This window comes from Grus americana, chromosome 1 (assembly GCF_028858705.1).
Source record: "Grus americana isolate bGruAme1 chromosome 1, bGruAme1.mat, whole genome shotgun sequence".
Lineage (NCBI taxonomy): Eukaryota > Metazoa > Chordata > Aves > Gruiformes > Gruidae > Grus > Grus americana.
In genome coordinates, this window is record NC_072852.1 from 146,069,599 (window position 1) to 146,093,162 (window position 23,564).

Sequence of the window (23,564 nt, forward strand, 5' to 3'; positions counted from 1 at the left end):
GAGTTAAAAGTTAATCTATATTTAATCATGTATTATAAATCTATAAATAAGAGTTATGCATGCCAAAATGAAGTGTATTAGGATGTCTGAAATACTGTAAAAGGGATGTCTAATTGATTTATTTTGTCTAAAGCACCATTGAATATGGAGCTGCTTTCAAAAGGGAAATACCACTTACGTTTCCTAGAAGTTACAGCAAAGTGTTGGGAGACTAACATCGTCTTCCCTCTCTGCCAGGGAAACCTTATAACCAGGGCTCACGGCATGACATTGATAAATGATTTAATTCCACGGCGTTTGCCCCATATTCCTCAAGTGGGATTTTTAAATGGAGATGAATAACTGCTCTCGTCTCTGAGGTTTCAGATGCCCCAGTTTTACATTGCCTAATATACGTACACACAACATTTGAGAACTTTGAAAGGAAAACACCAAATAGAGTTAAAAATTATATTAGCGCCTTTTAGCCAGTTTGCATGCATAGCACAAGCTATAAAGACGATGATGAACAAAGTCAGGAAATTTGGAGATTCTAGTGGATGAATAAACACTTAATGAATGTGAATAAATAAAGGGAAATGAACAGATATTTTTGTTGTTGTTTACTGGTGATAGAAAAGTATTTCAAGCTTCTCCAAAACTGTTTATAACATTCTCAATAAGCTCAGGTGTTGAAACGTGTGCTTTGGATTTCAGCAGTCTTTTTTCAGACTTAAGTACTGCACAGTGTTTTAAAATAAAGATGGAGGGAATTTTGCAACATCATTTGAATAAAAATATCTAAACCATTTCATTCTTAAAAAGTCAATGGTTTCTTTTTTAGGAAACTCAAGAGGAGAGCTGAGAGTATTCCACTGTCACTGGATGTTCATTTTGCATTTAAAGAAAAGAAAAAAAAAGTTTTAGCTGCTAAAGTTGCACCGAGCCCTATTAAAAGCACTGGATTAGAATAAAGCATTACTGCAACAGACAGTGGGCTGTCCCAGTATATTCAGGGCAGTTTAAGTGTACATATTCACATCCCCAAAACCTGTAAAATAAAAATGGTGTTAGTTCTTCCGATTAATTTTTAAAGCAAAGAACATTTCCATGTTTTCCAATTCATAGAACAGTTCCAATTTTTCATAGACTGCCGTGACTATTTAACTACACTTTACAGTTCTCTCACCGTCACGCTCGATGCGAAGTAGGGAAAAGGCAGAGATGCGTACGCTCTGTTACCAGCTTGTTCCTCTTTTAAATCAAAACTTCTGATGTTTAAAGAAGACTTGTGGATAAAAGAAAGTACAGCTGGAGGCTATGATATAACGCACTTAAAGGTCCCAAAGGCAATATTCTCAACATCTACAACCAACTCTGAAACATAACCCAGGAATGGAAATGTTAGGGCTGGGCTCTTAAATTCAAGTTTCCTGACACACTGTGGGCTGACAGCCTTTGAATTTATAAAGACTTCCTATCTAAACAACCAGAAGAGTTAAAGATCACTTACAATAATTATTTTGAGCTGTACCGACAAAGCAGCAGCAACCTATGAGAAAGGATTACCATGTACATTTCCAGCTGATTATTTCATCTGATGATACATGTTTTCCTCATTTTAAAATTCTTCTTTCATGCACAATCTGGAGACTAGTTTTGTCTGTACAAGTAGGTAGTCAGGGGGTGGGAGGTGTCAGGGGGATTCCTAACCCTATTGTATCTATTTGTGTATAACAATATGTACATTCACCATGAGGTTTAGAATGGATCAAAAAATTATTCTTCCTTGTGATATTTTTCAAATAACTCAAATACTTGGGTATTTAATGGAGAAGCCTCCTCTCCTTTTTTTTTAGAATATTATTTTAAAAACAAAACAAGAGAAAGTATTTTTTTCTTTTCTGTGGGTGTCTGTGAAATCTAAGAAAGGATACACAGAAACCCTAACTTCTTTGGAGACCAAGAGCACCTTAAATTTTTGCAGTAGAAGTACCTGCGGGGTACCTAACGGGCCCCGTCAAATAGACGTGCCCGTTGGCACGGCTGTTACGCAACAGCGCTGAGCTCAGCGCAGAGCACGTTAGCGACACCTACTTTCATTCCAAACTGTCATAATGTCGGGTCAAGGTGACGTCCGCATTCTGTAAACAGGTCATTGAATAACGTATACAACGCCCACCAGGGTGCCAGGGTGAGAGCTCAAGGCTCCCTTCTGCCTCCCCTGTAACTTTGCATGGAAAACCTAAATCCCTCTGGGGGGAGCTGCCCTTCTCAGTCCCGAGCCTTTCAGGAGTGGCATCAACTATTCTTCATGAATTAATTTTTATTTTAACCAGACTATTAACTTTCCTTCTGAGAATGAAAAAAAAAAACCAAAACCCCAAACTTAAAAGAATAAGAAGAAATCAAAGAGGCTGAGAGAGCAGGCTTCATTCTAAGTCATAAGTTCTCCTGACGCCAAAGTTGAAATGCACTCCAATATACATCAAAGGCGCACACTGCTTGTATCGAGAGGTAGATCTCATGTCTTTTATAATATGGATACACTTGTCGAACATATATTGTGGTCTGTGAAAGTGTACAGAGGTTTTTTCTACAGAATTTTATGAGCGCTAACGTGAAATTTTTTCTTTCTGAAAAGTTGCACGTGTTTAGAACAGCCCTCTTAATAGCTCAGGAGGGTTAGAAAGGACACTGGGAAACTTTTTATCGCCTTGGCATGTATGCAAGTGCTTCAGGGGATCGAAGAACAGAAGTTAAAAATATGCAACTGAATGATTTTCTGAAGAGAAGCAAAAGCAGTGTTTTATTTGTGGAGAGTGTGGTAATGAAAACAACAGGACAGTTTTAAGACGTGAAAATTACTTTACTGCTGGGTCACAGTAAACCAGAAAAATGTATTTCTGATCGCATTGAACATAAACATTCCCATACCGAATCAAGCCCCAGCTGCATCTGGTTTGCTGTCCTGCCTCTGAAAACGGGCAGTAGCATGCACTTTAGGAGAAGCATAAGAAACAGGACAGATAGAAAGCAATTCTTCCCCAGGTATAACCTTTCATTTTCAAGCAGTCTGAGGTTTATGGACTTCCTCAGCCAGAGGGTGCATTCACAACATTGATTTTAATAGCCATTGATGGAGCTCTTTTCATGCATTTGTCTAATGGATTTTTGAGCCCATTTATAACTTTGGCCTCCACAGCTTCCTCTGGCAATGAGCTCCACAATTTAATTATGCATTGTGTGAAAAAGGACTTCATATTGCTTGCTTTAAACCGACCGCCTGATCAGCTGAGTGCTCCTTTGTTTTTTATGGTATGAACAATAACAAATAATCATTTAGGTGGCCCATGACTTCATATGCATCTATCGTATCTCTCCTCCCTCATCTGCTTTCCAGACTTAAGAGTCTCAGCCTAAGCCTCTTTCTTCCTAATAATGTCATTTCATACTTCTAATCACCCTGCAGCTCTTTCCTATACTTTTATCTGGCTCTCAAGCTCTTTCAGGTGGAAGAGACCCACATGAAGTTTACAGGGTGTGGATAGACCACAGATTTCTACAATACTGTACCGATCTTGTTCTGTTCTATTATATCCCCGACTGTTCTTACCACTTGTTCACCTTTGTGACCTCTGCTGAGCACGGTGCTGGGACCTTCACTGAACAATCTGCAGTGACTCTCAGATCTTTACTGTAAGGATAATGGCACATTTATGCACTGCCGTTGTGTGTATTTTGATAGCTTTTCCCGTGCCTATTTTTTTTATATATTTGGAAATAGAATGCATTAAAAAGAAAAAGAAAAGAAACTCTGTGGACTAAAATAATGGTATAGAACCTACTGGATCCGAACTAGAACTAGACATCTTCAAGAATATCAGTGATTTAAAATGTGAGTAAACAGGTGTCTATGTCTTGACATATTCTCACTTCATCCTTCCTACCTTACTTAAATGCCAACGAACGTGTTTGTAGACTTGCTAATTCATTGGCGTGTTTCTGAGCAATGCTAAACTTCCCAGCTCTGGCTGATGTCAAAAGGAGTCAAGACTGGCTAGCCCTCATAGAATTGGACCTGAAAAGTATTGTTCTGCTAACTGTTTATACTATGTGACATTGTCACTTCCATACTCTTTGTGGAGCTTGATGTTGGGAAAAATGAATTTCTAGAGAGGTTATGAAAGATCAAGGATGCTATAATGTCATCATAATTACATGTAACTTGGGCATCAGCATTACATAAAAGCATATTGAATGCTTACTTAACATAACATTTGAATAAATCATGTTTAAAATCATGTTCACTGAAACATTTATTACAGCTAGAGCCACATAGTTTAAGCTTCTCATACATAAACATTTTTGGCATTATTTATGAAAACTTGGCTTGCATCCACTTAATTTATACTTTAAAAAATAAGAGATAGGTATGTGAATCTTATATTTATAGCAGAAACCTCCATCATCTCCTGCTTACTGAGGTTTCAGCAGATCTACAATGGTAATTCAATAACTGTGTCTATAATATCCTGGGAGTTTTAAACACAGTTTCCCATTTTTGCATTTGGCATTTCAGTCTGTACTTTCTTACTTTTCTTGATAGGCTTCTAGGTACTAAAAATAATTCGTTAGTGCCTATCACGCTGTGTGACAATGATGCCCTTGAATACCTAACCTAGTTAGCATGGGTTGAACCTCCTAGGAAAAGAGAAAGTGAATTTTATTGACTCATTGGTGCGGATGCCTCACTGCTTCTGAAGTTTCTGGAGGGAAGGTTTGCAGGGTGGGATGAGCAGTGCCGAGGTAGAAGCCCAGAAGCAGCTGCTCCAGGGAGGAAGATTTGCATTGCGGTTTTGCATCTAGCTGTTACGATCAATAGTTAATGCACCAAAGCCATGTAGCGTGGGCTTAATTTGGTCTCTATTGTGTATGCTGGGTCAATCAACAAAAGTATTTTCTTCACTTCAACATGAAAAAGGCTCAGATACAATGGGGTGTGCATTCTCCAAGCCTGTGGAGAAAAGCCTTGTTTTTCTTTCTGTTTGTAAATGGCTCACGTGAGGTGTACAGAGTTCTTTACAGAGCAGAAGAATCAAGTATGTTTTCTCAATAGTGGCATTCCATGTTCAGATGCTTTCAGAATCTGAAGCCGAAATATCACACTTTCTCAGTGTTAGCATTATCTTCCAAGCTATAAATATTAGCCTTTGTATCTATATTTTCATGCTGAATCATTTTGTTGGATACATAACATCAAGAGTACTTACTTGTTAAGCATTCTGTGATTCACTAGCATTGCTTTGTGTCCTGGCCTTAATCCAGAAAGGGCTATTACATTTCACTCTCCTGAAGATTATTTTCAAATGAATACGATATTTAACTTAATTTCTGCTTTTACGTGATCTTGTAGGATTTAAATGTGTGACACGAAGTGATGATCAATGTTTAAAATTTAACTTACATTTAGTTAAAAGACTAGCAATTCCAGAAACATAGTACTAACTTAACAGCTTTCCTGTTTCTTTGCTGTCTGCTTTCCATTAGCAGATGCATTCTTCATGGAGCTCCAACCTAAAGACATATGAGACCTCTTGGTCTGGTAAGCTTTTGGAGGGCAATATGCACAATGCAGTGAAAGCGATCGAGCCTTCCTTCCCGTTAAATCACCATGGATGGCATTTACCTTATGCAATATTACATACCCAAAAGTTAGACATTGAGCTAGGTATAGGCTATGTTCATAGTTATTAGGTACTTCTGGAGAGTGAGTCTTCTACACTGTTTTAGCCTTTTTCAGCCTTTGGAGTTTCTCTCAGTCTTTGGACTTGCTTCCCCCCCCCCCCACCTTGATTATTAAAGTAGCCTATGGTAACTGGCTCAGAGTTGCACATTTAATTTCTGATGCTTACACCAGCCAGGAGGAATCCCAACCAGAGACATTCTGAGTCATGGTATCATCCAGAAATTGTGCAGGCTTTAAAAAAAAAAAAAAGCACACAAAGTTCTTATTTTGCAGTTCAGGAAAGTCCTAACATACCAGTATGGGTTGTTCATGGTATGTTTTCCTGTGTTAGATTGAGTGAATCTTCAAGAGAGCTGGGGGGGGGGGAGCAGGAAAGGGGGAAAAGACGAGTTACTATTTTTGTTACTTTAATAATCCTAAATGCAAAACATTAGCTCTTTCTAGCAACAAAAACTCCACCAGCAGCAATACTGAAACCATATGCCCTCCATTTGATTTACCATCAATGACTGCCTGGCTGCACACAGAGCCTCTCCGCTTAATAGTGGCTCTAGGCAAGTGCATGTAGAATATTCAAAGCAGTTTTGTTCTTTTATTAAAGTTGTGATAAGGATGCAAAGCATTTTAATGGGAATAATAAATTATCTAATGATATTCACATACAACAAAGTGCTTTTAATATAAGTACTTTTAATGTGGCGCTTTTGTGACAGGGGAATTACTTTTGTAATACTTTCAGAAGCATGTCTTCTGTTGGTGCCAGGCAGAGAGCAGCAGTAGGAGACTTCTGTAAGAGATGAACTCCATTTACTCATCCTTCACAAGAAGGCATTTTTCAATGCAGAGACCAAGATTTTACCACTCTGCTGAATAAGAGAATTTCAACATCAAGATGTGTCTACATTTTTGTAAGAGAAGGAAAAAAATGGAGTGCATTATTAGTCTGAATAAAAGCCCGTTGTGAAACTTCAACATTTAAAAGATGAAATTCCATTCTTTCCTGTTACGTTTGCCTAACCGTCTTCCTGATCTCCCTTTGCTGTTATCATCTCTCTTCCAAAACAGAAGTTAATTCTATCCTGCCATTGGCATATTTGCTGATGGATGTCAAAAGTTATAAATGCAAGGTGGCCGTACAAGATGTTTTGCACTCTTCTGAAAGTTTTAATAAATATATTAACAGAAACTGTTAGTATATGCAAGTTTTTTTTTTTCTTATGAGTATGGATATATTTAGGTAAGGGGATTGAAAACAGACACTTAAGTGTCTGTATTGAAAACAGACATGTGACTATAGTCAGGGAGTATATTTGGGTCAGTGTTGAGTCTTCAGATGCCTCTTTTCTGCTCTTTTTCCCCTCCTCTCTCCTTTGCTGAGCTCAAGAAATTACCCCAAGCCTATACTGAGTCATGGTGGACCAGACAACTAAGAAGTGTGGACACTAAACAGAACTGTACTTGAGAATATCCATCAGATCACAAAATAGCATGCTCAGGCGTGGTTGCAGGCATGAAATACTATGATCTTTAAATCCGAAGCAATGTGGCTTGTGAATTCTGATGCCTACAACTATCAAAAGAACACAAGATATTGTGAAGTTTGCAGTAGGATACATCTGAAGATTAGATGTAGGTGTCTACATGAGAACTGGGCGCTCCCATTGTGTCAACAGAGATCTAGTCAACTCAGTTAATGGAGCCTATGTGTAGAAAGCTGCGGATCCTTCCTTTGGGTGGAATCATCTGACCCAAGAGGCTCAGCCCAGTTCCCCTACACAAGCATCCTGAGCCATTGGGATGCTCCAAGGTTACCTCTCCAGTAGAGTGTTGGGATTGCATAGGTCCTGTGTTGTAACTGACAGGTCTATGCAGGGTCTCAAGTAACTCAGGGCATCTTCAATGGACTAGACGGTGGCATCTAACCTGAGCCTTTACCAGCCCTTCCAGCTCTGTGTTAGATGGCTGGCTATTTCAAGGGGATGCAAGACATGAGAGAGGCCCCACATCTCCCTAGCCAGGCACGAGGGAGTTGGGCATTCACAGCACTCAGCTGTTAACATCCTCTAGCCAGTGCATATTTAATGCAAAATGCATAACCACTCCAGGAACAGGGACCAAACTCAGGATCTACCTTTCCCATCTAAGTGGAGCTTAATGCATTCAAACTCAGGATCATTTACCCCATGCTTTTAGTTGCTTCTCTTTAACTTCTCTAAGCAGACAGGTAAAGTAATGTAGAGAGACATAAATCAGATTGTAAGATACAAATCAATACTTATTATGGAGTGCCCCTTACATTCATCACGCCTTCTCAGAAACTACTTAGCTAAAACTTATATTTTATTGCTGATTCCAGCAAAGCCAACACATTTCAAACAAGATCTCCTCTTGCTCTCTCTTAAATCAGTAGTACTACTTCAGAAGAGTCTTTTGTTCCTACATAGAATCAGACTCGTTTAGGTTGGAAAAGACCTTTGAGATCATCAAGTCCAACTGTTAACCTATTAACACGTTCTGAAACAGTCCAACAAACAAATTTCAGGATAAAATCTTTTTTCTAGTTAAAAATGTATTCTGCAAAGTCACATGGATTTCAGTTGAAAAAGCTCAAAAATATAGACTTAAGCTTCAAATTTTCAATATGCCTTTTTTACATGAACCTCAATGGTTAAACACACATAAAAATATTCAAAACATCAGAGATAAAGTATTTAATTTTACACTGAATACATTGCATTAGACTTCAATGTATTGTTTTAGCTTGGCTTATAAAAAATAATGAAATAATTGAATTGGATAATGTTCATGTGGATCAACTAGAAACCTTTTCTGAAAATTATTCACATAGCTCTACTGAACCCATATTGTTGCATTGCGTTTTTCACAAAAGCAGTGACTATTTTTTTCCTTTTTCATTTCTTGGCAATAGAGTCATGGATCTATAATTAAAAACCCACTTAGACAATTTCCAAAAGATTATTACAATCTTGTCATGTCAGGGGTTGAACAAGTCAATTTATAGATTTTTTTTTTTGTTCCCCATCCCTAGATTCTACAATGACGGTCTGAAAACCTGCAAGGCCCTAAACTATGTTTTGTTTTGGCAATGGACACAGGGCATGCAAATGATATTCTCTCTTTCTCTCTTTTTAGGAATGCAGTTGAAGAAAACAAAAAACTATATGCAATTTATGACACCAGGTGAGTAACAAAAAGTACTTTACAAATATGATTCTTACCTGTAAATGGAATGTTAACCCTTTAAAATGTTTAAAATTAATATATATTTAAAATATATATATTAATAATATATAGCCATAAAGTAATCTTTAAATTAAGGCACAATGACAAATATTTTAGATCATCATACACAAAATTCCGTATCCACCTAATAATGATTCCCCCTTACAGACAGTGATTTCCCTTTGTATACAGTGCGTATGACAAAGAAATGCAGTTACACAGCCAGCTTAACTTACATGTTATTCCACAGACGGAATATGGCCCGCGATCTTGATCTGTCTATTATGAGTTTAACCGTGGCTGCTTCTGATGGGAGCATTTGGGGAATGAGAGCGAAGGGGTAGCTGGCACAGCCTTGGGCAAAGAGGATGCATTTAAAAAGAGTTGAGAGGCACCTCCACCAGCAGAGCCCTGTGTCTTGGCAGTGCACGGCTGTGGATACAGCAGCCTCTATGTAAACACACCTCCACACTCTGAAGATTTTCCTTTCCCCTCATCCTTCACGGACTGTTTCCTGTTAAGGGCACTCCTTAGCATAAGTAAAAAAAAACCTACACAAAGGATAAGAGCAAGACATACATCAGGCTTTCACTTCATTCTGCCCACAGCTTCTTCTTTGTTATCCTGGATTATAACTTCCAGAATTCTTCCTAATCTTAGCAAATCAGGACTGATGCCAAATCATTTCCCTGCACTTCCTTCTCATTGCTTATCCTGTTTTATGTGGGAGTGTTTGCACATATAAATGGCTTGCTTTCCATCCCTCCCAGTGTTTATTCTTTGTCTTTCTACTTTTCCACTGTTAAAATTCAAAGGGACATCCGGATGAAAATGTCAGGAACCAACATCTCTTGGTGTTTTAGCTAGTCCTTATACAGATGCATGAGTTGTTAGGATTCTGACTTGATCTTCCTTTAAATATAGGTAATACTAAATATAAGCAATTCAAACAACTTGCGCTTTTCTTCTTCACTTCGTATCTCTTGCACAATGAGGCTTGGGTCTTGACTTGGTATTCTGGCTGCTGTAGTAAAAAATTGCATAAACAATAATTACCACAAATGAGATGTGTAAAGATATTGATAAATACGAAAACACAAAGAAATGGGCTATATCCTTCTATTTTTATCTAACATTAAAGAAAAAAGGTAACTGCTGCATACTGTTTCATTAAGAATAATGTGCTCCTGACAAAGGGATTTAGATGAAAACACTCAAATAGAAACTCTTAATGAAGAAGTTCTATGTAAAATAGCTCTTCCTCAACTGCAGTTACAGTAAAAAAAAATAAATCATAACTTAGTTACTTGTCTGTTTTTCTAAATACAGACTGTGTTTTCATCAGGACAGAGACTTAAAGAATAGTACTTCTAAAGCACCACAGGCTTCTCAAACGTATTTGTGTTATTTCAGTGCATAATCATTAATCTTTATGATGTGAGTTATAAAGAACCTTGATTATTTCTTCCTCTGCCAAAGTGTCAATGGATTTTTATTTTGATGTGTCTGACTCATTATGTGCATAATCCAGAGGTTTTGCTGCATAAGGAATGGAATACTGCAGGAATACTCTTTTAAATTCATTCAGATAATGCAAATTTTTGTTCTATTTTCTTGAATATGAAGAAAAATAACCGTCTGAAAATTAAACAACAGTTCAAAACAATTTGGGTCAAGCCTCTTATTAAAGGCAAATTTGTCCCCATTACTCACATTGATTAATACCCTATTCTTTATGTAGCCCAGTGAAATATTCAGATCTCCGCTACATCAGAACTGTGGACATAACAACATTAATATTTCCGTATAATTAAATGAAACCCAGCAAATTATGCAACCAAAGCACATGGATTCATGCAACGCTGTTAGCAATCTGCCTGACAGAAATGGGGACAATAAGTATAAACTCATTGTCAGGTATAAGCTCAGCATAAACTGTTGGGTATTACTCAACATCAGCAAATATTACATACGCTTTCTGATAAATATACATAGTAGATAAATTTTATTTTCCTCACATAGTGTGTCCGACAAGCACTGCTCATTATCTGAACAGGCAAAACACAGTGTAGGAAGCTGTCAAAGTGCAGGGTATTCCCTAAGCACCGATGCCGCGCATCTACTCCCCGGCATCCTCTTGTCACTCTGCAACTCTGCTTCTGCTGAGATACTGTAGGACAGAAAGTAAGGAAGTTGAGCTTTCTGAAAGAAATATTAAGTTTCTGTTGAATGGTATTTTGGCAAAAATGGTCCTCAACTTTTGATTTCATAAAGGAAAAAAGAAGTCAGGCTTGGGGAAAAAAAAAAAAAAAAGAGTTGAAAATTTTCTTGTGGATTTTTTCCCAGCCAGTTTTATTAATTACACCTTCTCAGCAGGTTAAACCAGCAGGCTATTAAAATTGCTGCAAGGCAGAATAGGTAAGCAGCAGCATGGGTCTCAGCCTAGTAAGATTAATGTCCTGTGTTCCTCAGAAGACACCACTTCAGCTGTAGCAGCAATTCTTCCCACTTTTTTTAGTTTCTGTCTCTCTCTCTTTTGTATCTCTGAACCCTCTGTGATTGCAGTTTGCTTCAGGATAAGACTGGATCTTTGTCAAAATCAGTTAACTGACAGACGAGCCAGTGAGGAAAATGAAAAAGAAAATGTTCCGATAAGTGATTCTGACCTTAGTGTCTAAGTTGGGTTATGTTCATTTTGTCAGGTAAACCCTCAGTACCACTTTCCAGTGCAAGAGCTCAGTGATGTATTGCATGGCGTGATCAAATACTTCTTCCCTGATTCTCAAACCAGTCTTTCTCCTACAGTCTGGTGACTGATAGAGGTAGTACTGCAAATGCATCAGTTGTGAGCAAATCTCTTCTCTTCTCTAGCCTTCCCATCATTGCCTCCTCTTCTCTATCTCCACCAGTACTGACAATGATGAAGAAAACTGGAATTTGTTCCAAAATTTTGAGTGGCTCCTCATTCCACTCCCACTGCCTTCAACAATTTCTGTTCTTTTAACAAAGGCTGAGCGTGCTCTGTTCCAGCTCCTTCTGAAAGGAGATGACGGGTGCATCTACATAGAATTTTAGCACAGATCAGGACTGTGCTTGTGGAGTGAATCATTTGATTGTTCCCCACTTACTGTGCTTTAGTTCACATCTCAGAGCAGTCTCAGAGCACGTGAACTCGAGTCCTTTCATACGAAACTAAGGTGGAAAACGCACCCCAGCAGCACAATGAATGTGGTCCAGCCACTACGGAGTATCTAGTCTATGGGACCAGATTAGAACTTTTCCTAAGGGAAAAAAAGAACAACCAAAATGTGTACGGCATGAATGTCAGGTCCTTAACAACAGCAGTTTTGCCCTACAGACCAGCCTTGGTGCTTGCTAACCCAGACGCAGCCGATGAATCCATTGTAACCCCACTCACCCCAAGGACTTCTTTCACGTGTAGGCTTGGCAGGTGTACTCTGCCGCATCTATTTGCATTGGCCCAAGGACAGTCCTATTGCTCCCTCACACATAATGCTTGCCTTTGCAGTTTAGACTTATCCATTTCTGAAGTGGCCTTTACCAATATTGGCAATGCTAAGGAAGAGAGGAATATCGCTGTGCTTACCTTATTGAACAAAATTTAATTGGGAGCATAGATCTTAACTGTCTAGTGGCCCAGAGGCTGGAACATTCCCCAAAGTAGTAGAAACAGTGATGAATTTTAGTCCCTGAACTACAACATTTGAAGTCTCATCTTTTACAGGGATAATTTTACTGGGACAGACTGTATGTTGGAAAAAGAGCAAGAGTGAGAATGAGCAATGATGAAGGCACCTAAGGGGAGCAGAGAATCGGGTTCTGTTCCTTACACCACTGAACATTGATTTATTTTATCCAGTAATTAATTCATGAATTACTGGATTATTTATGAAATAACAGTACTTCATAGATAAGAGCCAAATCACTAGGCCACACAGTCATGTTAACTCTTTCCCTCTCTGCCCTACTTAACTATTTGCTGGAAAGTGGCACATTTCAAACAACAGAGACAAAAACCTTACCCTGAGGTCCTGCAGGCTGGGCTGGTCTCGGGAGATACATCCTTGGGATCTTCTTGGATGGAGAACCTGCAGGTTCTGACTGGGTGCTTTGCGTTGGTGGATAAAAGTGTCTAGACTCCTTCCCGCCATACCTGGAAACAACCTCTTTGCTTTCTGAAGGGAGACGTTTAGGAGCCTAAATCCAGGAGAAAATTTTGGGGCAGGACAAGAAGTCTATTTCTCTGCTCATTTTTTTCCTATTGGCCACATTAAATGGCTCCCCAAAAGTCTTGGCTTCCATTATTTCCTTAAATACTCAGCACTAAGCAGGGCTTTGCTGGATCTTACCTCCAGACTGTTGCCACAGAAGCTTTGTTCTGAGTCCTTCTTGCGTTCAAAACCCAAAGTGCCATTTTCACTGTAAATGCCACATCACTGAGAAGTCAAGATGATTTTTACCTTTCATGAAAATCATTGATTATTTATAATTTTTAATGTCTTTCAGTTACTGCTAAGGCTAATTGAATCCAAAGTCCCAAGGAACAAATGCTCCATATCCCTCTAACTAATTCCTTCTCCCATCAGCTCCAACCTGGATTATCTTTAAACTACCCACAAGTAAATGGAAATGGTTGCTCTGAAAGATCAAGAAGACAAATACTTAAATGAAGTGATAAAATATGACAGACTCTACAGCACTGTTGATTCATTCCCACCTCAGATGTGTTTCCAAAGTACCAGGATAGCACATTAATCAGAAGTAGTGTTCTCTAAAATATTTTATTTCTGTTATAAAACCGACAATCTATTTAAGAAACGTTATTAGTGCTTAAAGGTGCTTTTAAACCATGTTAAATTCTTCATAAGAAATATTTTCTTCATAGTGTTAACACTTTCTTTCAGCACTTAGGGGGAGAGAACTGAGTCGGTACCCTTCCCTAAATTCACTTTCTCTCAAGCCTTTGAAAGAACTAGTCTTCAATATAGCCCATCCATAGCATTAAAGAAAAGTCAGGATCCAGGGCTCTCAAATAACTTTTTAATATATATATAATGTATATATAATATATATTTATTATTTGATTTTTCATTTTTGAGCCCTTGAGTCATGTATGCTTCATGTCACAATTCTCAAGCTTTCATAATAAGCCTTGTTAGCTTTTAACTGAAAGCTAAGATTTTGACTTACTTTATAATCATAGTAATTACGGCACTATTAAAACCCCCAAATATTGCAAGACTTAAAACGAAATCACAAGATTTGGCAACACCCAGTTTCTCTAAATTTTTTCTCATTGCCTATAGCGTCTTATATTGTTTTTAAACTGAGCCTGCTCTTTCTTTTATTTGAGCTTTATTATTAACTACAACAGCAACAAGGTCAGGACGTATACCATGGATGGCACTTGTCTGTCTTTTTAAGAATTTGTTGGGCGGAGATGAAAAGCCATCCATGCTTTCTCACCTGTACACAACACCATGGCATTCCTCAAGTGTCCCTCCTTTTCCTAGCAGTTTGTCTAAGGAAAGAAGATATGTAGAAGGAAAAACAGGTGGTAAAAGTGAAAAAAACCCAACATTGCTTTTCTCCCTTTACTAGTGAAATGTTGTGCTCTGTCACGGACCAGCAGACACCGATTGCGATGTAACCAGAAGCAGGAGCTGGCTAAGGGCATGTTTACACCATTGGTAGAGCATGGTGAAGAGGTCTGGCACTGAGAAGGAGCTGGCTCTGGAACCAAAAGCAATATAGCCAAGTCAGCGTGCTTCTGTTTCCATGCCAATTAGTCCTGCTGAAAGGACTAATTAACCTGGAAGGAGGTTAACAATAATAACAACTGTGCTTCCTCCACCCCAACCAATGATTTATACAGTTAAGAGCACCCAGAAGTTCACAGGCAACACAACAGAGGTCCGACAGCTCTCACCGCGTGTCCCTTTGACACCAGGGCAGTTTCCTTTTGCTACCGTCCCACGTAACGTTTGCCTGGCAAAACATGACACTCTCGGTCTGTGTGGATGGCATCCACACAGGCATGGCTGCAGGGAGCCTCAGGCCCCGTACCTCTACATGCACACTGCACCCCTGGCCATGGCTGGGACCCCCTCCAGCCCTGTGGGGCCAGGGCAGGGCTCCGGGCCCAGCTCCCTCTCCCGTGGCCTCCCACCCAGCATGGCTCGCAGGACACGCCAAGAGGCAGGTGGGCGCAGTCACCCTGCTTGGGGCAGGCCGAGGGGCAGGGGAGGGCGGCCTGCCTGCCCCAGGGCTGAGGCGAGGCCCGCACCCACTCAGCCCGGCCCGGCGTCGGGCAGGCAGCCCCCTCTTACCCGGCTCCAGGTGGGTCCCGGCGGGCTGCCCCGGTCCCGCTCGCCCCTCCGGGGATCCCCTCGCCCTCCCGAAGAGAAGGAGCAGGCTGCGGGGATCCCCGCTCGGTGGCTGGGAGGGGACACCCCTGCCTCAGGGCCGGTGCCGTGGCCGGCGGGGCGGGCGTACCCCGAGGCGGCGCTGGGGGAGCCGCCGCCTCCTGGTGCCGGCCCCGGCGAGCCCCGCTCCCCACGGCGCCCCTCCTCGGGCTCTCCGCCGGGAGGGACGGCGGCGCCCTCCCCTCCCCTCCCTTCCCCTCCCCTCCCTTCCCGGCTGGCGGGAAGGCGGCAGGGCGGGCGGCGACGTGTGGGGACGGCGGGCGGAGGGGAGGCAGGCAGGCGGCCGGGCTCCGGCGGAGGGCGGCTTCCTCCGGGGCTCGGCGGCGTCCGGCCGCGGGGTGGGCGCTGCCGGGTGCGCGGGCGGCTCCCACGGGCCGGGCAGCGGTCTTGGGGCAGGGGGTGGGGGATTTTTTTTTGGGGGGGGGGCGGGAGGGGGACGGGGACTGTCGCCTCCGCCTCTTCCTCAGCGGTAGCTGGGGCAGCCGGATCGCGGCGGCGGCGGCTGCTGCTGCTGCGCGGAGGGAGCGCGGAGCGGAGGGATGTGGGGCTTTGGAGGAGGCAGGATCTTCGGGATCTTCTCCGCTCCCGTCCTGGTGGCCGTGGTCTGCTGCGCCCAGAGGTAGGAGCCAGCGTGCCCCGGCGGCGGGGCGGGATGCGTTTCGCCAGGGGAACAAGCTGATGCGCTGCCCCCCCCGCCCCCCCGCTCCCCTCTCCCGCCGTCGCCCCCGTCCCCCCGCACCCCATCCTTTGCCTCCCCCACCCGACACCCCCCCGTCTCTCTCCCCCACAGTGTGAACGATCCCGGCAACATGTCCTTCGTGAAGGAAACTGTGGATAAATTGTTGAAGGGCTACGACATCCGCCTACGGCCGGATTTCGGAGGTGAGTCGCCCTGCCCGGGTTCGCCGCCCGGAGCCCCCTTCCCCCCCCCCCGCCCCGGGGCTGCCGCCGCTCCCGCACGGCGGAGCCGGTTCCCGCGTCCCCGCTGACGCGGCCCCTCTCGCCGCCAGGTCGCGGAGCGGCGGCGGGTAACGGTCTCCTCTGCCCGCAGGTCCGCCCGTTTGCGTGGGGATGAACATCGACATCGCCAGCATCGACATGGTTTCAGAAGTCAATATGGTGAGTAGCGGGGGGGACCAGCCGGCGCCGGAGCTGGGGCTGCCGCCCGGCGGGTCACAGCCGCCCGTTCCCCGTCCCTCCCTTCGCACGAAGTCGCTGCTGCCAGGGCGGGCGGCGGCCGAGCTGAGCGGGGCGCCGAGCGCTGCCATCTCCACCTGCAAACTTTATTTCCCCGGAGACGCGCTTTCCCCTTTCCTCCCTTTCCCCTCTTGCTGCCAGCGACCGCCTCCGCGGGCGTGCGTGGCCCGGCCGAGCCCGGGGGGTGCCGGGCCGCCTGACACCCCCCTACCCCTCCCGTTGCCTCCCGGCTCCGCCGGGCCACCGGCATTTGCCGCGGCCCCGCAGCCGGCGGGATGCGGAGCGGAGCGGGCCGGTGGCAGCGGTCGACGGGGGCAGGTGGCGGAGGGCCGCGGCTGTCGGCATCTCCCCACTTCTTGCGCGGTTCAGGCATCCCAACAACCGAGCTTGTCGGTGGATTAAACTCTGACATGTGCGAGTGCGTTAATTATTGTCGTGCATCTGGAGCAGGCGCGATTGCGTACGGTCTTCGGAGGAATTGTAATTTTGCTTCGCAGAGTGATGCTGTTCGGAGGTTGTCAGGTTCGCTGAGGATAAGGCAGGTGTTCCGTGTGTTTCTGCCGTTTGGTCCCCGGGTCTGTGCAGTTTGGCAATTTGGGGTTGGAAGGCAGAATTGCTGTTTCTTGTCTTAATCCTAAATCTGAGGTGGATTTTTCATGCTTCTTAGCAAATTAGTCATTCCCTCTGTATATTAGATTTTTTCTTTTGCAAACCGGAGGTAAAAAGGCCAGTGTACTCTGCAATGCTGTGGTTGTATTTATGGCATTAAAAATAATAATGTGCACGTTTGGAAGCTGAGCTCTCTTTCACTAAATATGACACTAACACCAGCATTACCCCTCCTTCAATGCACTGTTGCAGTGCTACAAGCTATCGTAGCTTGGCTTTATATATGGTCTGTGTATTTTCATTAATCCTGCACCTTCTTTCACCTGCTCTACCCAAAATTCTGAGATAGAAACTTTTTGCTCTACTATTGATCTTTTAAAAAATGGCTTTAACAGAGATAGTTACCTGTTTTCAGTTAAAAGTGCTGCCAACATCTGCCTTTCTACTCATTCAGGAGGGACAAATGAGATAGTTCTTATTTATAAGAGTTTATTTTAGGCTTCCTGCAAATTCAGGCAGCTGCAGAGACAGCTCATATATTCCACAGACTTTTCTGTACCTGTAGGATTGCTTCTCAAAAAAATGGAAGCTGAGTCTTTGAAGAGTAATCAAAAAGCCTGACTTAGTATCCCCACTGCCACCTTCCCCCACCTTTGGCTATGGTCCACACTTAGGGAAGCACTACATTACGCATTCAATTAATATATAACACTTTGTGTATGTGAAGTGCCACATAAGGAATAAATATCAGAGAGAGGCAGGCTGAGATTGGAGAGGACATGAGGGTATGTATGGTGCTTTTTTTTTTTCCCAGCTGTGGGAAAGCCTGTTAGGTTTAAATAACAGCTTGTCCAAGCCACTGTAGCAGGGGTATAAGGAAAAGTAAGTAATTGCACTGCTTGTTGTTCTGCTAGGCTGGATAATTAGATCTTGAATAAGACTGGAGCTCCTCAAGAGGATGGGTGCCATCCCTTTCTCCTGGACAGTGAGCCAGCATACCCATTTAGTTTCTAGCTGGCCCGCAAGTCAGTGCCCGCTGTTTCCCATTAGTTGCCAGAGCTCTAAAGAAGTGAAAAGGTTTTTTCTGTGCCCTCTCATGGGACAGTGCAAAGTCTGAAAAATATCAATACAGATCTTGCAACAGAAACAAATATGTGTTTCTGAAGACAGTTGCTAAAGTACTATTGTTACAAAAACTGTATTAATTTGCTTCAGGAAAAATGAGCAGAAAGGGCTTCTGGTTGGTGAACACCTTACTACAACTGGACTTTCAGCTGAGCTTGTCTCTTCTCCCTGTGAAAGAAGTCATCTTTCACTAAGCACAGCTATATTCAAGTACTGCCTGAGTTGATTACTTCTACTTATTTTAGGTAACTTTATACTGATCTGCAAAGATTCTTGAGTAAATATCAGGAAATGATGAATAAGGATGAACAGAAGGAGCTTTTCAAGATTACTGAAGTATACATTCCAAGATAGTAATTTGGAGGGGAAAAAAAAAAGTCAGTTAGTTTGAAGACCTGAGGCATAGCTGTTGAACTTCATGCTGGTTACCAACTAAACTTTTAATCTTTGACATATTCTTTCATTTAATTCCAAGCAGATATTGTGAGCATTGACCTTTAGCCTCATCAACTATTGAAATGTCTTACAAGAATTTCTCTCTATGAACTGTGATTTGCGGACATTAATTCCTTTGATTTAAATCTAGACATCAGTGTAACCTTTTATAAATTAGCTTGTTAAAATTCATCTCTATATTAAAAATAAAATAACTAGAGAATTAACATTCTTCAATTTTATGAATATAAATAAAAAGTTATTACAGCAAGTTTTATTATACTGGCTTATAGGCAGTCTGTAATGTAGCTTTCAGTGATACGATGACAATTCTTTGTAACAAGAATTAGAGCTTGTATCATACTCTTTTTTTATTCTTAATCAAACTGTAGGTTTATATATAATGTATTCCTCTATGGATCTTTGGTTACTAGTTATTAATTCGGCTTTCCAGCATTTTAAAAATTTGTGTATTTTTAGTCTTTCTGTTGAAAGTTATTAAAAATCCTTTGCCCTCCGTGCATCTAGGCTACCTGTAGCTATTTTTTAGAATACACTTATTGAATAGTAATGTGCATCTTCCTCAGATTACCTGGAACAGTTAACATTTGTTTTACTTTTGATGCTGCAATGCTAAGCTGGATCAGGAGGACTGATGCAAGTATCAGGACTGCACAGCATCAGATTGTTCTACTAAAAAGTTTTAAATAAGCAATTTCTATTTGATCTCATAACATTTTGAAAATATTGAGTAGCATTACTGAAATTGTTACTCTGCTATACTATTTATATCATACTGAAAATACAAACATTTATGAAGTAAGAATAATATGCTTTGATATTTATACTTTGAGTTACATATATGGTAGCAAGAATGAATTAATGAAGTTGCATGTAAGACGTGCATTGTTCAAGGAAGGGTTGCAGTCTGTTACTGACTTGTACATATACATATATACACATATATATATATATATCTTGCCGTATGTCCTTTATTTCCCTGCCTTACCTGGGTATGCTTTCCCATTATTATTTGCCTATATCGCAAGTTATACTCATAATTGGGTACTTAACCACCTACCTGGTTTTGTGCATACCTCAAGTAATTGCATTTAAAACTGCTGTAAATGCTTGTACAATGTACATTAATGAACATCTCCAAACCAAATACTAATCAATAATAACAGTAGTAGTAGAAAATACTGTAAGTCATTTCACAAATAAAGAGTATGGAAGATTACTGTTGTCAGATTTCAATTATTTAGCTGTATAACTGATCATTTTACATAATTTGGGTTGATTGTGTTCTGTACTTTCTATGTTTTAGAGGTATGTTTTGCTTAGCTGATGTGAATTGAAAAAGAAACAGTTCTCGTGCTTTTGACTAGCCTGTCAGCCTATTTCCAATCAGATAGTATCCACAGTTTGTGATTCTTTTTACAGTCTGATTCTTGTTCAACATTTGGTATGTGAATCAAATGCGTTAGTTCCAGGCATATAATTTTCAAGCACCCAAATACTCCCGCAGCTTTTTATCCTTAGGAAGTTAAATAATCAATACGCTGAGTTGCCAAATAACCCCCTCTTTAAACTCATCATTATAGCTGGAAGACTTAGGTGCTGTGCTTTCATTTTCCCATCATTTTAGGATGTGTTTTATAGTTTATGGGAGGTAAACCTATAAAGTGGATAGAGAAGACAAGGGGATCAGGGCAAAAAGGAACCTTTTCTTTAGAGATAACGTTTTGCAGAGAATAGTATGATCTCCTGTAACAAAGCAAACTTGTACTACAGCTCTCTAAAGTGCTGCTGTCTGCATTCTCTTTGTGTATGGAGGGGACTTCAGAATTGTTCAAAGGCTCTAATTTCGATAAAATTAAACTCAAACCAGCAAAACCCAGGAGGCATCATTGGCTATATAGTCATCCTGCTGTTTTGAGAATACTGTACTCAGAAAATTAGTTTGACATAAAGTCAGGCCATAAAACTTACGAGTTGTTGTTTCTGAAAAAGATGTAATCTGTTCTATGCTAACACTGTAATTTTTTATTTTTACATATGTTCCATTATAAAACTGCAAGTACGCATATGGACTTCATTGGATGCCTGCTGATTTTCAAAGCAATTTTGACATCTCTCTGACAAACTGTGTTTTAGTTGCTGCTGTAAGGTCAGCTAAAGTTCTTACTCACCGAAGGCAAATATTGTCTACTTTCCTTAGATAGTGATGCATAAATAGTTATTTTAAGGTGAATTAATTCATACTTCACCTGAAATACTGAAGGTGCAAAACCTTCGTACTTCCGTTGATGAGATTTGCCACATCTTACTTTAGATGTCTAAAAAATGGAGTGGGATTCAGTTCATGTAAATTAAGATGTATACAATTAGATGTCTAAATGAAAGCTGGATTGCTAAGCTCTACAACTGTAGTTAATGGGGATCTAGAACAGAGTGTGGCTGCATAGGCAAAGGTGTCTACTATCATTTCAGCTTCATGGTATTGTACTTACCCTCCAATCTCCAGTCCAGGTTGGTGCAAATCTCTCGCAAGTCCTCTGCCATGTCTGCATGCTCTGTGCACATGTGTTAAACGTGACACCAGCTCCTGAAGCTGAAACAAATGAGTCTTACTCTTGTCAATACAAGTGACGGAGTCCAGAGAGCTATTTATCTTAAAATAAAAAAGACACTTTAATAGTGCTTCTTAGGTATTTTAAGTGCCTCAGGGTATCCCGTTTGGACTCCAGCTGCCTCTCCAGAAGGGTAGTGGACTCCTATAGGGGACTCTGCCAGCCGTGTGCAGAGGTCCTGCATAATCCAGAGCATCCGAAATGGCACCGGACACCCTTGCTTAGGTAAGTGAATTGTTCCCTAGGTGTCCAGCCAAAGATCATCCTCCAGGCTCCCTCTGGAATCGTGAGAAGATAGGCACTAATTTGTAAGAGATACCTTAGATATCTGTGTGGGGTTTTTTTTAAGATGGAAGGACTCATCTTTCTGGAAGGTGTCCATCTTCCTTGAATGGCTGCAGAGAGAGCCAAGGCAACTTGGTTAGTCTTTGAGTGGCTGCAGCTAGGCACAATGAAACCTAACCTATGTTTCCTATCATAATCATAGCTTATATTTCCTGCCATAAACAGCTACTTTCTAAATACTTTGCAAACAGAATCTCAAAGTTACCTCAAGCAGGAAATCCTAACTGAGTTGTGACATAGTTTGCTTTGAAGATTCAGATGGAGAAATTAAATGAGTTGTATTAATAAAGTGATTACATAATCATTTTTATTGCAAACGCAAGTTTTCTAGCTAGAAGATTCATGTGTGCAGTGCTTATAACTTGATCACAAATCACAAGAGTATAAAATAGAATATATAACTTTATATACTGATTTTTGTTTTTATATATTTTATAATTTAACATATGTAGGGAGACTACTAGATCATACTAAATAGATATGGCAGACAGAGCATCTAAATAATTTTGTGTGTATATATTTTTATATATATATATTCATGTATGTATTTGATAGATAGGAAAAAAAAAAGGAAGAAGAAAGAAATACTGCCCAAGCAGGGAAGCATCTCCTGAGGCCAGCATAGCCCTGCAGAGTGCTGTCACCGTGCCGGTGATGAGCCAGCAGCCATCCAGTAGGAGATGGCAGCAACAGGCACGGCTCCTGGAGGACAGTCTATCTGAGCAGGTTACCTGCCTTCCAGTTGCCAGCTGGCAACAGGAGCATCCTTCCTTCTAATCCTCTCTTTTGGCCCCATCCAGTTTTCTTCCTCAGGACGGTACCCGTGAACTCCCCCAGCCTGCCTGACTCTGTCTCTCCACTCCTGTCATGTTTCATAGTTCCTGTTGACAGAGAGAAGTGCTTGTAACAGATAATGTGATAGGAGAATAACTCCTGTTTGGCCAAGGGAATTGATGACAGGCTTCTGCTTATCCGCAGAGGAAAGCAGCTGCTGTGAAGGGGAAGAAATACCTGCCTGTGCAGGGACAAGGAGGTAGTTAATGTTGCTGGGAGATGGCAATAGGCTTTTTAAAAGCCAACTCCAGCTGCCAAGGTTGAATCATCCTGACTTGGATGATGAAATAGATACAATCTGTGATGACATCAATCTGGAATAATTGCAAACACTTCAGGGAATGAAGAGGGAATTCAAAATGATGTTTACAAATTAGAGGAATGGCCCTAAATAAAGAAGGGGCAAGCACAAAGTGCTGCATTTTGTAGGGAAGGAAGAATCCAGTAATTAAAATGAGAAATAATTGGCTAAACAGCAGTGCAGGAAAAAAAAGGATGTGGAGGTTTTACTGGGCCAGAGTCTAAAGGAAGCGAAAAAATTAATCCAAGTCATAAATGCAATACAATTGAAAAAAGAGACATCTTACTCTTGGGTACATAAATAGAAGTGTCATTCACAAGGCACAGGGATTTCTCTGTCCACCGTTTGTGAAGCCTGAGCAAGAATGCTGTGTCCAGTGTTTTTGCACTGGCTTGCAGGGAGATGGAAATGAGCAGGAGGTATAAGGAAGGGAAACAAACGTTTCCAATTAAAATAATTAGAATACGGGGCGTATGCAACAATGTTGAAGTAAATGGTTTTGTTTAGCACTGAAAAATAGGATAGAGAGAGGACATAAATTTTCCAATATGTAGGAAGCTGGTGGAGAAAGGAGGCTGATGAGCTGCTCTTTAGCATCAATTGAAGTAAGATCTGAAGAAATTAATTAATTAATTGATTTTTAATTAAGTAATTGATTTCAGTTTTCA

At 41.4% G+C, this 23,564-nt stretch overlaps 1 protein-coding gene across 1 annotated transcript in view; it reads left to right on the forward strand.

The window, feature by feature from the left end:
- Nucleotides 1-15,863: 15,863 nt before the first annotated feature.
- The window catches only part of GABRB3 (gamma-aminobutyric acid type A receptor subunit beta3), a 115,223-nt gene continuing 107,522 nt past the window's right edge, over nucleotides 15,864-23,564 (forward strand). The window contains exons 1-3 of the mRNA XM_054809374.1: nucleotides 15,864-16,036; nucleotides 16,208-16,299; nucleotides 16,469-16,536. Of these exons, the coding sequence (XP_054665349.1) occupies nucleotides 15,957-16,036; nucleotides 16,208-16,299; nucleotides 16,469-16,536 (240 nt within the window). The 5' untranslated portion in view covers nucleotides 15,864-15,956. The remainder of the gene's footprint in view (nucleotides 16,037-16,207; nucleotides 16,300-16,468; nucleotides 16,537-23,564) is intronic.